This window comes from Muntiacus reevesi, chromosome 8 (genome assembly GCF_963930625.1).
Source record: "Muntiacus reevesi chromosome 8, mMunRee1.1, whole genome shotgun sequence".
In the NCBI taxonomy this organism is placed as follows: domain Eukaryota; kingdom Metazoa; phylum Chordata; class Mammalia; order Artiodactyla; family Cervidae; genus Muntiacus; species Muntiacus reevesi.
Window position 1 is genome coordinate 7,681,299 of NC_089256.1, and position 15,130 is coordinate 7,696,428.

General features: G+C 34.3%; 1 protein-coding gene across 3 annotated transcripts in view; it reads right to left on the bottom strand.

The window, feature by feature from the left end:
- The window catches only part of RASA2 (RAS p21 protein activator 2), a 117,381-nt gene that overhangs the window by 65,193 nt on the left and 37,058 nt on the right, over window positions 1-15,130 (bottom strand). For all 3 annotated transcript variants that reach the window (XM_065943027.1, XM_065943026.1, XM_065943028.1), the window contains exons 4-5: window positions 11,514-11,608; window positions 2,981-3,057 (exon numbers count right to left, since the gene is read on the bottom strand). In XM_065943027.1, the coding sequence (XP_065799099.1) occupies window positions 2,981-3,057; window positions 11,514-11,608 (172 nt within the window). The remainder of the gene's footprint in view (window positions 1-2,980; window positions 3,058-11,513; window positions 11,609-15,130) is intronic.

Below are 15,130 nucleotides of genomic sequence, written 5' to 3' on the forward strand. Positions count from 1 at the left end.
TGAGCTATCAGGGAAGCCCCTATGGTTGCCTAGAGTTGGATATAAGGAGAGGGGATTTAACACATCTCTGAGTAATGCCTTTTGGTATAGTTTTGACTTCTAAAGTCATCCAGATATTCTACATATTCAAAAAAAAAAAAGTAAAACAACATTAAATACAAACCAACCAAATCAATCCACTTAACTGTATTTCACGTGTACAACATAACCAAACTGAACAGAGTCGAGAGAATAGTGGAAGGGGGACTGATCCAAATACCTTCACTATATGCTCTCAGTCTAGAAGAAAAACTACAAGCAAACTTTAACTGTTTTCAGTAGGCAAATCCAAATTGAGGAATATCTAAAAAAAAATAACTGGCTTGTATCTTCAAAAATTTCAATACTATGAAAGCCAAAAAAAGCTAAAGACTACTTACTATAGGTTAAGGAGATTAGAGACATTACAACTAAATGTAACACATGATCTTAGACTGTATACTTTTTTGGAGAGAAAAAGATGTCTAAAGGACATTATTGGAACAGTTGACAAAAGTAAAATGTAGTAACTGTAAAGTACTGAAATATAAAAGCTAGAGATAATACTTTTATTGTAATAATGTTAAATTTCCTAAATTCAAAAACTGTAGTCAATTATATAAATATAATATTTATAATACTATCATTATTCTTAGAAAACACATACTGATATATTAAGGATCATGGTATATGCAACCTTCTTTAAAAGAGTTCAGAAGAAATTAACTAAGTAAGTAATATATATACTATTTTATGTGCGTGTATACATATATAAGCACATAATATATATTTATACAGAAAGAGAATACATCAAAGGGGCTGGGGTTTTTTTAGGAGAATATACTCTGGAGCAGCAGTATATGTGTGGCTCAGTCATGTCTGATTCTTTGCAACTTCATGGACTGTAGCCCACCAGGCTCCTCTGTCCATGGGATTTTCCAGGTAAGAATATCAGAATGGGTTGCCATTTCCCCCTCCAGGGTTTCTTCCTGACCAAGGGATGGAACGCAAGTCTCTTGCATGTCCTGCATTGGCTGGTAGATTCTTTACCACTGTGCCACCTGTGAAGCCCATTAGGAGCAGCAGTAGGATAGTATTATTGACCCAACTTCCTGGCTGCTAGAATACATAGCCTCAGACTGAGAAGACAAGAGGAATCAGAGATCAAATTGCCAACATCTGTTGGATCATTGAAAAGGCAAGAGAGTTCCAGAAAAACATCAACTCTGCTTTACTGACTATGCCAAAACCTTTTACGGTATGGATGACAACAAACTGTGGAAAATTCTTAAAGAGATGGGAATACCAGACCACCTGACCTGTCTCTTAAGAAATCTGTATAGAGGTCAAGGAGCAACAGTTAGAACTGGACATGGAACAACAGACTGGTTCCAAATAAGGAAAGAAGTATGTCAAGGTTGTATACTGTCACCCTGTTTATTTAACTTATATGCAGAATACATCAGGCAAAATGCTGGGCTGAATGAGACACAAGCTGGAATCAAGAATGCCGGGAGAAACAGCAATAACCTCAGATATGCAGATGACACCATCCTTATGGCAGAAAGTGAAGAACTAAAGAGCCTCTTAATGAAAGTGAAAGAAGAGTAAAAAAGCTGGCTTAAAACTCAACATTCGGAAAACTAAGATCATGGCATCCAGTCCCATCACTTCATGGCAAAGAGATGGGGAAACAATGGAAACAGTGAGAGACTTTATATTAGGGGGGCTCCAAAATCACTGCAGATGGTGACTACAAGCCATGAAATTAAAAGATGCTTGCTCCTTGGAAGGAAAGCTATGACCAACTTAGACAGCATATTAAAAACCAGAGACATTACTTTGCCAACAAAGGTTCATCTAGTCAAAGCCATGGTTTTTCCAGTAGTCATGTATGGATGTGAGAGTTGGACTATAAAGAAAGCTGAGCACCGAAGAATTGATGCTTTTGAACTATGGTGTTGGAGAAGGCTCTTGAGAGTCCCTTGGACTGCAAGGAGATCCAACCAGTCCATCCGAAAGGAAATTAGTCCTGAATATTCACTGGAAGGACTGATGCTGAAGCTGAAACTCCAACACTTTGGCCACCTGATGAGAAGAACTAACTCATTGGATAAGACCCTGATGCTGGGAAAGATTGAAGGTGAGAGGAGAAAGGGATGACAGAGGATGGATGGTTGGATGGCATCACCAACTCGATGGACATGAGTCTGAGTAAGCTTGGGGAGCTGGTGATGGACAGGGAAATCCGACATGCTGCAGTCCATGGGGTAGCAAAGAGTTAGGCACGACTGAGCAAATGAACTAAGAAGGCAGCAGAGGGAATGGTACTTCAGGGGATATTCACTACCTATCAGTTAAGGCACAGAGAAAACATTCAGAATTCAGGGATACTCAGTTGTTTATTGACAACCCAGAGGAAGGGTTTTGGACAGAGGGAAAAGGCTGGAACAGATTTACTGAAGAGTGAGAAGATTAGAGTATGGGTGATAAAAATGAGTTGAGAGCAAAAGTGTAAAAAAGAAATTCAAAGCAGGTGAGAATCAATACTGGTAATCTCAAGGTACACATTCAGTTTTAGCCGTAAGAGTCACCAGTGCCCTGCTGGGTTTTATCTATTGGAGTTTCTAGAGGCCATCTACTAGGAAACTTTTCCAACTCCTTCCTGCTAGGTGGCTATACATACATGTTTATATGTGATCCTATGAAAACACCCTACATCTATCATTTAATATACATTAAATAAATTGTTGGTTGAATCAATTAATGACTCATATATAACCTGAGTAGATTAGATGTGAGAAAATAAACTGGAAAACAAATTAATAAAGGGATAACATAGCAAAGTTCATCTCTTAAAAAAAGATTTTGAAGTATTTAAAATAAGGAGTTGCCTTAAGAGTCAAAGAATACAAAATGGAGAATTATTTCTAGTTGATTTTGGCAAAAGAAATATGCTTACTGTACAACAAGCTGCTGGCACACAGTTCCATTTTCTGTTATCAGTTCATTCAGTTTTAATTCAAGGTGAACTTTACCCTATAAAGACAAAAAAAAAAAATCACAAACTGAGAAGTCTATTTTACTGACAAAATATTAAGTAAAGGTATATTCTTTTTTTTTTTAACTTTTTATTTTGTATTGGTGTATAGCAGATGAACAGTGTTGTGACAGTGTCAGGGGAACAGCAAAGGGACTCAGCCATACATACACGTGTATCCATTCTCCCCTAAATCCCCTCCCATCCAGGCTGGCACATAACACTGAACAGAGTTCCATGTGCTATAACAGTATGTTCTTTTTCAAATGGCAGTCGTAATATTTAGTTATCCACTAACTAAATTTTACTGATCCTTAGCACATGGCTTTGTCTACATCAAGTACGTGTTAAATGACTTACAACCAACAATACAGATCAAAATGTGAGGGATAAGTAGTCAAATGCTTATATCAAACATGGTATTCAAATCTAAGAATTCTATGCCCTATTCAGCAAATACTTATTTATCTCAATTATCATGAATTAGAAAGATAACACACATTTTAGGAAAGTTTTAATTTAGCAAATTCAAGACACAGAATGCTTTTTCCAGAAAAGATAAGTATAAAGATAGTATCATACAAGTCTAAACAATAAAAGTAACTTAAAACTGGTAAGATTCAATTTGTCACACTTACTTTTCTCAAATAATTAAGATATATGGAATATTTACTATATTTTAGGAGATACTGTAGGAGTGGGTAGGAATCTACGTTAAGTATAAAACAAAGTCATTGGGAATTCCCTGTTAGGCCAGTGGTTAAGACTCTATGCTCTCTCTGTTCAGGGCCCAGGTTCAATCCCTGGTCAGGAACTAAGACCCCCAAAGCCATGTGGTGAGGGAAAAAAAAAAACAAGTAAAACAAAGTCACTGCTTGTAAGAACTTACAATCTAGTTGGATAGACAATAAACAGGCCAAGAACACTGATGAAGACATAGGATGCTGAGAATGAAAATAAAGGGCTACTTTCTTAAAAAGCCATTAATTAATGGACTTTTAAAAAATTTAGTAGTGTAAATTTAAAGCAAACTATCAACTTCTCAAGAAACAAAGGCTTAGGAACAATATAATCCAGGACTTGATTATTTCTACCCTGCTACCAGTGATGAGCAATTCTAAACTGGTTATAAGCAATTCAGAACTGGTTAAGAATTGGTACTAGATTACCTCCACCCAGCTGACATGACAAACTGTCACACTGCCAAGTGAAGATTTCAAGGGTGTGATATCTAGAGACTAATGACATAAGTAATTTCATCAGAGGATGGAAAGTTTATTATCTAATTACTATTCCTCTTTGAAACAAGCCTTTAGACATATGCAGAAATCTAACCTGAATCAGTCTATTTTTAATGGGCATATTTTATATAAGAGTGATTCTGAGGTTCACTAACTATAAAGCTCAAGGGATTGAGCAATAAGCACTGATGTATCTCAACATAAAAGTCTGCATAAGAAAGTTAAGCTCTAAAAAACAAAGGCACCAGTTGCCATAAAATTAGCAGTTAGGTGGAACTGGAACTAGATCTAGCAAACCTTCCACTAAAAACCTAGACACAAATTATTTATAAAATCATATGCAATTTGTAAAATAGGTCTTTTATTCATCAGGTATTTAATATTCACAACCCTACTACTCAAGAGTGACCTCGAGGAGGTCCATGATATGTAGTAATTTATGACTCAACTAAAATTCTGAATCCTGTGTGCTGTCGCACCAGCACCTGTGTCACCTGACTCATGAGTGAGTCTAGCCAACTGCATCAACATTTACATCTCAAAGCAGTTGTGCCATTTTAACATGTATGTATTTTATGGTAGAAACTGTATATTAACAAGGCACTCCCAAATGCTTCTCAGAAAATTTATTTTAAAAACAATAAAAACTATTAATAAAGAGTAGGAAAAAAGTATAATAATTTCACTGACAAAAATGTATCATGCACTGTATCAAATGTATTGAACACTGTATCAAGTCAAGACTAGAAATAAAAAAGATATTTAATGGGGTTCTACCAGGAATCATTGCCATTGAATCAGAGCCTAACTAATATGTTCATTACTTCCACTGTCTGTTAAACACAACATTCTTTTGGTATTAGTCAATAATAACATAATAACGTATTAACCTGGTCAAAAAAAGAGTGGAGAGAGAACAAGCAGACACAAGATACGTACTACTAGGGTGGAACACTAAAATTAAAAAAGCATTATGAGTTAAATTAAGATAACTAATTTCTAAACTGTAAGGTACTACCCTCATTATATACTTTAACATGGAAATATATATATATGATACTTAGTAAAAGAAACAAATCACAAAATAGGGTATATAATTCAAAGTTAATTTGTAAAAATAAAACATACTACATGTATTGCTATATAAAATTACTACAAAGCTCCCTACCAAAACACTGATCAAACTTTGGTTGGCAGGATTTCAAGTTTTTTTCTTTTCTGTTCACCTAGATTTTTAAAGTTTCTACTACCAAAGTGTTTAGCTTTCTAGTAAAAAAAAAAAGAACAAAAAGTTTTTTTTTTAATTTTTTTTTTTTATTAGTTGGAGGCTAATTACTTCACAACATTTCAGTGGGTTTTGTCATACATTGACATGAATCAGCCATAGAGTTACACGTATTCCCCATCCCGATCCCCCCTCCCACCTCCCTCTCCACCCGGCTCCTTGAGTTTTAAAAATTATTTGAAGGTCCTTTTTAGTGTTAGACACCCATATTTGAAATCACTTAAGAAAAATCTGGTATTCCCTACTATATTCACATGAAAGTTCAGTTTTACTTACACCTGTCACCATTTTATAAATCTGGAGAGTATTAAAACAAGTTTATTTGGGGCTGGGAGGGAGGAGGTTTCAGTAAAACATGAGTTCAGCAAAACAGTTCCCAGTTTCCCTTGAAGCCAGGGACAGTGGCTAAGGATAGCCATAAGATACAGTTCTGGTCCATGAGGTGTGTAGAGCAACCAAAGAAGCTGCTGCAAGGCTTCTAACTTCAGCAGTGGCCTGAGAGGCTAAAAAGCTTACTCAAAAACTTTCTATAATCTCATGCTGGAAATGATAAAAGTGGGAGCCCAGGGCCCAGCAAGATAGAGAGGCCCTTGTAAACACCCAGGCTTTCTGCTGGAATCTTTGAAGGCCTATGCTTGAGTAGGAAAGGTGAACAACATAGATCACCCTTACAATGAGCAAAATCTAGCCTAGAATCAGCCAAATCCCTAACTGGATTAAAGTGATCAGCCTCTAGTCTAACCACATGCCAAAAGCAAATCTTTCCTGGAGGGAGAAAAAAATATCCAGGGCTTCAAGTTATCTCTAAAATATTTTGTATTTCAATATCTAGCATTCCATCAAAAATTATGAAACATGCCATTAGACCAAACACCAACCCCCCCCTCCACGAAACCTAAAAAATCAAAACCTGACAAAGAGGATCACATTCATAGGAGACATAGACAATGGATTTAACTGACAGAGTTTGGTTTTGGGTTTTTTTGAGATAGAAAATGAAATGAAAAACTCAATACCGGAAATGATAAAATATGTCAAATGAAAAACTCAGAATTAAGCAATAAAATAACCAAAATGAACATGTATTTAACCACAGATTAGCCATAGCTGAAAAGTGAACTGGTGAAATAGATGATAGATTAGTTAGAGAGGGAGAGCATATAAGAGACATATGAGACATAGTAAAATGGTCTATTATTCATGTAACTGAAGTCCCAGAAGAGAAAGAACAAACAAGGAGGGGAAAAATGGAAAGAGATAACTGCCTGGAATTTTCCTAAACTGAAGACAGACATCAAGGCACAGTAACCAAGAGCCCCTAGGAACACCCAAGTAGGAGAGATATAAAGAAAACCACATGTAGGCAGGGCACAGTAAAACTGATGAAAACAGAAGATAATAAATCCTAAGGCGACTAAAAAAAACAGGGACGGTACTCACAAAGAAGTACCTGTAAGATGCTGACAAGGAACTATATCTGGTGATAAATGTGCAGTGTGATTTGATCCACAATAGCTTTCTTATTATCCATCCTCATAAGGAAGGTTCAATAACAAAATAATATACCCTTTATATGTGAGGAAATAATGGAAGATCAAATATCTGACCACCTTCTATATTCTCATTTAAAAATAAATCAAATTCTTAGAGGGCATACTTCTATATATATTTCAGAGCACTAATCATGGTAGGTTGATATAAACAACTATATCACATTAATATGTATAAGCAGCATACTTAGAAGCTTATATTACTCTGGTACTATCTGAGGGTTTATAGTCTAACTTTATTTCAGATATTATTATTAAAATTTCACATAGGAAAATCTAGGATTATTTTAATTTTATCGTACCATATAGTAGATATTATGTGAATTTTTGCATACAGTTTGGAAAAGTCAAATGAATACAGGTATTTGGGCAAACACAATACATGCACTTAAAAACTGCATGAGTCTAAATATTTTTTTAGTTTTCAATCACAAAACACTAAATTTTAACAATAATCTCACAGAACTCAGTAATTTTCAACTGATGAAAAATTTTCTTCATCTGAAGGAAACTTCTAGATTTCTGATCAATGTTCTTTTATATAATAATTAATTCTATAAATCATTTTGGACACAGCTGCCTATCTGATGAAAAAACAAAGGCTGTACTTAATTATCTTCTATTTATAGATGGATTTGTTTTCTCTTTAAAAATTATTTATTATGATCTATACGACTCATTCCTTTATTAGTCCATGTTTACAAATTTACAGATGCAGTTTAAAATACCTACTCATTATGTCTTAACTGGATATGTTTAAAGAAATCCTAATGTATGCATTATTCACTATAATCACTGTACTTTTAAATTTTTATTTTTTAAAATGTTTTCTATAAATTCATAACAAAAAACATACACATAGTTGTGTATAAGAATACACTGCTATTGTATTTTTTTTAATGCTTGCTTTAAATAGATAGGGCAGAAGCCATATTACTATCCCAACACACACCAAAAATAACTTACAAAACAATCAGTAACTTATGGCATGATCTAGAAATTCAAGATAAGCTTGTTGGTAAAGACTTATTAACTAAGCAATTACAGCAAAAGGATGTGACTGACACTGCATCTGGATTTACTGCTTGTACAAGCTGTGTTGAGACAAACACCCTTAATTAACGAGAACACCGATCTGGTTTAATCAGTCGTATCAATATAAAAACATACTTTTTAATCACAGTGTCTGAAAAATAAAGAAAGGAAAAATACTTAAAGAGTTTGTGGTGATTGTGTTTGTATTGATATGGCATTTTTTTAGCTTGTCAACAAGAAATTAGAGGGGGTTTATGGAGAGAAGCAGAAGGGAGAGATGTCATCAGACATATAAAAGGAATACAATGGAATCTCATCATTAAATAACTTTTTTCTCTTTTCCCTTCATTTGCAAAGTGAATAGTTATTAAAACTAGAGGGGAAATAGAAAATATTAACTATTCACTTTACAAAACAAAAGGGAAAGGAAAAAAAAAAACACTATTTAAACAATAAGCACTTATACTCAATGAGCACAATGAGCACCTGAGTAGGGAGAAATGCATCAGTTGGTTTCATTCCTGTGTCCCTTCTGCAGTACCTACTGCTGTATTGAGAGAAAGTCTATTTTTTATTTGCCATGGCACCAAATGCAAGCCAGCTATTTTATGCAGTGGTCAACCAAAAACTAATAAACCACCCAATATTTTAGTGTACTTTATGAGAAATTAAAAACAATATTTTCGTGTACTTTATGAGAAATCTCAAAAACAATTTTGACTATGTGAACTGTATCTGGTCTGTTATAGTAAGAACCTGCAGCTCCTTTGTAACTGCCTGACAACTTTCTAGCTCTCACTGATCATATTAAAGTTCCCATAATCATACTCCTAAGAGCTCCCTAGGAACTTTCTAACATCTTTCCCTTTTTAATTTGGTACACTTCTGTGCCTTATACTCAGATTTTCCTAAGTGATTCTCCTAATAATCTGTTGGAGTCTTTTTCTGACCAACAGTACAGAAAAGTGAAAGGCAGTAAAACAGTGTGGTTAGAAATTTAAGAATCAGATAAGCTCTTTATAGGAATCATGGCTCCATCACTTAGTAATTTTGTAACTTTGCAGACATCATTTAACCTCTATGAATCCATTTTCCACATCTCTAAAATGGACATAATGCTACTTACAACTCATAATGCTAATCTGAAGATTAAGTTAAATAATATATATTAAGTCCTTAGTACTGTGCATGGTATATGCTGTTCTAATTATTAACGGTAATTATTAGCTTAAATTTCTGCTGAACTCAACCTGTCTCATCACTTTCTCCTAAGGCTCCACCAATTGCTCTTATTTCCATGACATTTTTATTAAATTTTATAAAACTTATGCAAGAAACAAATTTATTAACAAAACAGAATTTGTATGAATCAGGCTGCTTTTTTATCTTTCTCAGACTTCACAAGGTTAATTTAACATTCCAAGATCTGTTTTGGGGTCAAACAATATTTCCAATGTGCACATTAATGTGATCAGTGTTACCCATCCCTCCCACCCACTGAAGGACTCTTCCTTCTAAAATTTATTTTGAATAGTGAGTGGATCTTACAAAGTAACTATCATTTAAGACAAAAGAACTGTAAAGGTTAATAACTCATGGTCATGAAAATAATTCATAGCAAACAAAACATATAACAATACCTAACAGTTAAATGCTATTTGCAGATTTTCATGTTTTGGACATACCATCAAATATACACCATCAAATAAAAAGTCTGTTTCCCAGTACTGATCTCTAATGGCATCTCCAATAATTATATAAAGAGTATTCTATAGAAATAACTAACTTTGGAGAGCTGGGTCCCTTAAATCTTTTAACAAATCACATTAGTCATAAGAAAAACACTGAACTTTAATAAACTACATTTTAAAATAATCCTCAAACTTCCTTTTAGACCAATTATCAAAGTCTTTTCCACATCTTTCTTTTTTGTTACAACTATTAAAGAGAAAAATAAGCACTTCAAAACTTTCATGTCTGCCTTCTGGTAAAGGCATATCAGGGAAATTAACACCTGACTGACTAGCGGTGAACAGACATTTTACATTTGTATAACTATTAACAGCTTTTGAAATACTCTTAAAGGTATTTCACTTAATTCTCACAATCATTTGAGTCAACATGGTAACTTTCATTCCCGTTTTACAGAAATAAAATTCAAGGTCAGTAAAATAACCACATATGAAAATTAGGACCTAAATTTTTAGACTTCAAGTTTAAAACCCTTTCCACATCATCACATTGCCTCTCACCTGGATCATTTACCAAATAGTATAATTGGGATAAGAATAAAAGTTATTGTCAAATGTAAAGAAAAGAACATTAAAATGGGATAGAGTGAGAAAAGGAGAAGTTTCAATTCTATTTTATACTTAAGAAGGGGTTTTGGCAAACAAATACTCAATTTTTTGAGAATTTAATCAAACAGAATGCTTGAGAGGTTATGAGGAAACAGAGACACAGGCACTTTATTTGCAAACATCTGTGGGTGTGCGTGCAGTACTTTTTTCTTCCCTTAAACTTCAGTTTGAGTCACAGTGGCAAATTATAACTTCTTTTAAGAGAGGAAGAATTCTGCTTGCAGTTATGCCCTTGGGAAACAATTTCACAATCCTTACCATATTTTATAAATAAGCAGGGTTACCAAAAGAAGAGAGAAAGGATTCCCTTTAGATAGAAATAACAATTTCGAAGAGCAGCTCACACTTTTCAGAAACAAATACAAAGTTAAGCTACACAGTTAAACATATTTCTTTACTCACACACAGAATCTTAAGATCTCTCATTTTGGCAAGAGGAAAGATCTCTTATTTAAAGCAAGAGCATTGAAATGAGTAATGATATCCTTTCAAATAAAAAGAAAGGTGAACAGGAAACATGGTGGGTATGAAGGTTCTCCATGGGGGGCTTAGGCACAGTTTGAATGAATAACACTGGCCCAAGTCTAGTTTATTCCAGAGTAAAGGGAGCATCCTGATCAGAACAGATGAAATCACACACTTCTAAGGATTCTCCTCTGAATTAATAAAAGATATCTTTTTCGATAAAACTTTTTCCTCATCTAAAAAAATTACTAATTTGCTACTGTGACTCAAAAAAAAGAACTAAGGCAGGGAAACAAATGTCCTCCTAATATAAACCCCCCAACATATACACTATTCTTGATTTCATGTAGCAAGGCATTTTCTTCCAGTTATATGTTACCCAGAGATGTATAATGCGTGGTGCCAGAATTTAAAGTAAGTATGACAAGCTCTCTCTGTGTGAACAAGTATAATCCGTTCATTTTTCACTCCTTTTCTGTGTGTGACAATCTCTTCCATCACCTATTCCTTAATATTTACCTGAACCTCTGAATTGGAATCAACAGGCTGTAGCGAAAACCAAGTTTCTTTGCCACTGTGGTTACACAAGTCTTCTTTTTTGATGGCTACTTTTCCTATAATAAATAAGTAAACAATGAGGAAACATATTTTCTATAATCATCAGCACCATTACATATAATACTTTTTAAAAAAACATTTTAAAATAATTTTTATCTGCTGATACCAAAATCCATTTTTATAAAGCAATTTTTATGTTTTAAAGAATGAAAAGGTGCCTCATTTTCCTCTACCGCTTGTCTGACCCTTCTCTGAGCCATTTTGAATTAGAGGATTAGACCAAAACCCAGTTGTATTTATATACAATTGCACTTTTTAGTACTTATTCAGATTCACATTTTTACCCAGAGTACATTCAGTATAAAAAGCAATGTACAATGATTGTACAATGATAGTGCAAACTAATCCTCCCAATCCTTTAATACTATGAATAAACCATGTGTTCTGTCTAAATACATATCTGCACTTAATAAGAGTTTATAAGCTCCAATTAAGAGAACAGAAAATAACAATATCATATGGTCATTAATAATTTTGAAAACTGACTTGAAATTATGAGATTAAAATAATTTTACTGAAAATTTGGTTTTATCAAAACACTGTAAACACTGACTATGTTGCTTCAATGCATTAAAAAAAAAAAAAAATCAAAGCAGTTCCCTAAAGAGTTTCTATGTCTCAGAAACAGACACAGAGCAATGAACAAAGTAATATGAGAGGAAGAAACAAATGTTCTTATTATAATGAAGTATTTGCCATGTTGGTTACAAAGCATTTCCTTCCTCAATTCAAGTTTTAAGAAGTAGATAGTTTTGCATATGACCGACAATTTATTCCAACATTCAACACAAAAACTTCAATAAAGGATGTACGTTAAAGTAAAAAATAGCTCACTTTCTTTGATTTTACCAAATAAAAATTTTCATTTTAAGAGCCCAAATTATACTTTATATCTTTTCACTTATGACCTAGGTTGGTCTTTCAGTTCAACATCTGAAAACTTATATGAAAAACAGTAAAAAAAAAAAAGAAGTTTTCTGTCAAGATATATCAATTTTAGTGTACCAAGTGGAAAGAAAAGATGTAACAAGAAAGCAAACACAGAAAAACTGTCTTTAAAATTTTATTTTGGAATTAGTAGTAATGGCTGCACAACTCTGTGAATATACTTAAAACCATGGCATGCATGCTTTAGAAGGGTAAGTTCTATGGCATGTATACAGCACATCAATAAAGCTATTAATTAAAAAGTAATCACATAGACCCTACTGACAATTTCCAGGATTTTTAGTTTTATACATAATTTACTAATATGTATGTAAGTGTACATATGTGTGCATGTACAATACATCCAAACATCACTAAAGCAAGCCCTCAACTTAAAAAAAACGTTTTTTAGGGGCTTCCCCAGTGGCTCAGCAGTAAAGAATCCACCTGCAATGCAGCAGCTGCAGGAAGACACAGGTTTGATCCCTAGATTGGGAAGATCCCCTGGAGGAGGGCACAGCAACCCACGCCCATTTAAAAAAAAAAAAAGTTTTTGGGAAATGTATTGGTTCCATGGATTCCTTTACTCATTCAACAAATTTAAATGGTAAGCTGATTTCCAGAATTCTTCAACCAAATTCTACTTAACCAATAATTTGTCTAAAAACTAGAGTCGAAATCTAAGAAATACCTGTTCTATTTATGACTGCACAACACAGATCACTGGAAACACATCTTTGTTACAAGTGCCTAACCAAAAGTTAGTTCAAAGGTTAAAAAAAAAAAGCCCAGAAGCAAGGACCCTCTTCTCTTACTTCATGTCTCAAGTGTCCATGGTATTCACTGTCACAAAAGAATTGAATGGTTCGTATCCTCTGTGAGAAAAACCCTTTTCTGACTAGCTGCATAAATAAGCCATTTGTTATTGAGAAAAACCTGCAATTTTATTGCCAGCTCTTACTCCTATCAAGTTCCTTGTAAGATATCAGTTTGTAAAATGTAAAGATTTGGTTGCAAGAGACTAGCCAGTCCAAAGAAGCAGGGAAGAGCACACGATCTCAAGAAGTCAAAGAAACTGACAAAGCACGACAGAGAAAAACAAAAAAAAATATTTGAAGTCATTAGGTATTAGGATACCAGCCAACACATTCAGCATTTTATTGGGCAATGTATCACTTGAAAAAGAAATGTCATCAGCCCTAGGGAATCAAACAGCATAGAGAGGAGTTATGAAGGGAAGGAGGGAGGGTAAATAAATAAATGAATGAATGAGAAAGGTTGGAGGGTAAAGAAGGAAACTCCGAGAAGGAAGAAAGGAACAGGGAGGGGAGGAAAAAGTTTCTGAAATACAAGTAAGACCCCAAAAATAGTTCCTCATTCTTGTTGTGAGCTATCCTTAGTTAAACAGGTCATATGGCAGCTATTAAATACAAAATGTAGGCAGCCTGATTATAGTGGAATGAGCACCGAACTGAAAAGAAAAGCCAAAATTTATTGAATATCTACCAGGGAGTAAACATTCTTACACGTTTTGTTTAATCTTCGTAACAATCTTGGGGGTAGACGGTATATTACAGATGAGGAAAGCTGAATGACACTAAAAACCTGCACACTAACGAGTGCTAGCGTCCGATTTCAAAACCAAGGCACTCCTGTTCAGGTTTCTTCCAACAGACACTAATTCTCAGCCGACTGTCAATTCTGTTACTTATTAGCTGTGTGATCCTGGGTGATTTATTTAAACTCTACATCTCATTTACCTCCTCTGTAACAACTTTCAGTTCCAATGATCTTAAAGACTTATTCTGTGCATCCTTATGGTCTCTAACAGTGTTTTAATGTTTACTATTTTAAACAAGTGAAGTGAAGTCGCTCAGTCGTGTCCAACTCTTTGCAACCTCATGGCCTGTAGCCTACCAGGCTTCTCTGTCCATGGAATTTTCCAGGCAAAAATACTGGAGTGGGTTACCATTTCCTTCTCCAGGAGATCTTCCCGACCCAGGGATTGAACCCGGGTCTCCTGCATTGTAGGCAAATGCTTTACCGTCTGAGCCAAAACAAAGGTAACTCATTATTTCACTAGCTATGAGATCAGCAACATCAAAAATAAACTAATAACCCCCAATGCTTCACACAAGATATGTCTGAAAACCATGTTTCTTGACACAACTTTGAGGAACTGGGCTCTTTGAAAATAACTTTTATCCAGCCCTATTCTCTTTCTGACAGCTAATTTATGTCTTTGGGAAACACTGTTTACTTAAGGAAGTATATGGTAAAATCATGTATAAATTATGCAGTAGTCATTTCAACAGTTTGCTTAAACTGGGGAAAATCTCTTAGGACTAGAACTTTTGATTAAACATTTGCTTGGCTCTAAAACTCAAAAAAATAAAATAAAAATAAACAAGTAAATAATTAACCGGTCAACCCAGGAACCAAATACCAAGCACATTATTTAAAGGTATTATTTCATTTCCCACTATACTGACAAACTCGTAGACAGAAAAAGTTTAGACCACATATACACACATATATATACCAGATGCTATATTAGTTCCTTAAAATCAAACAAGGAGAGGAAACACAAA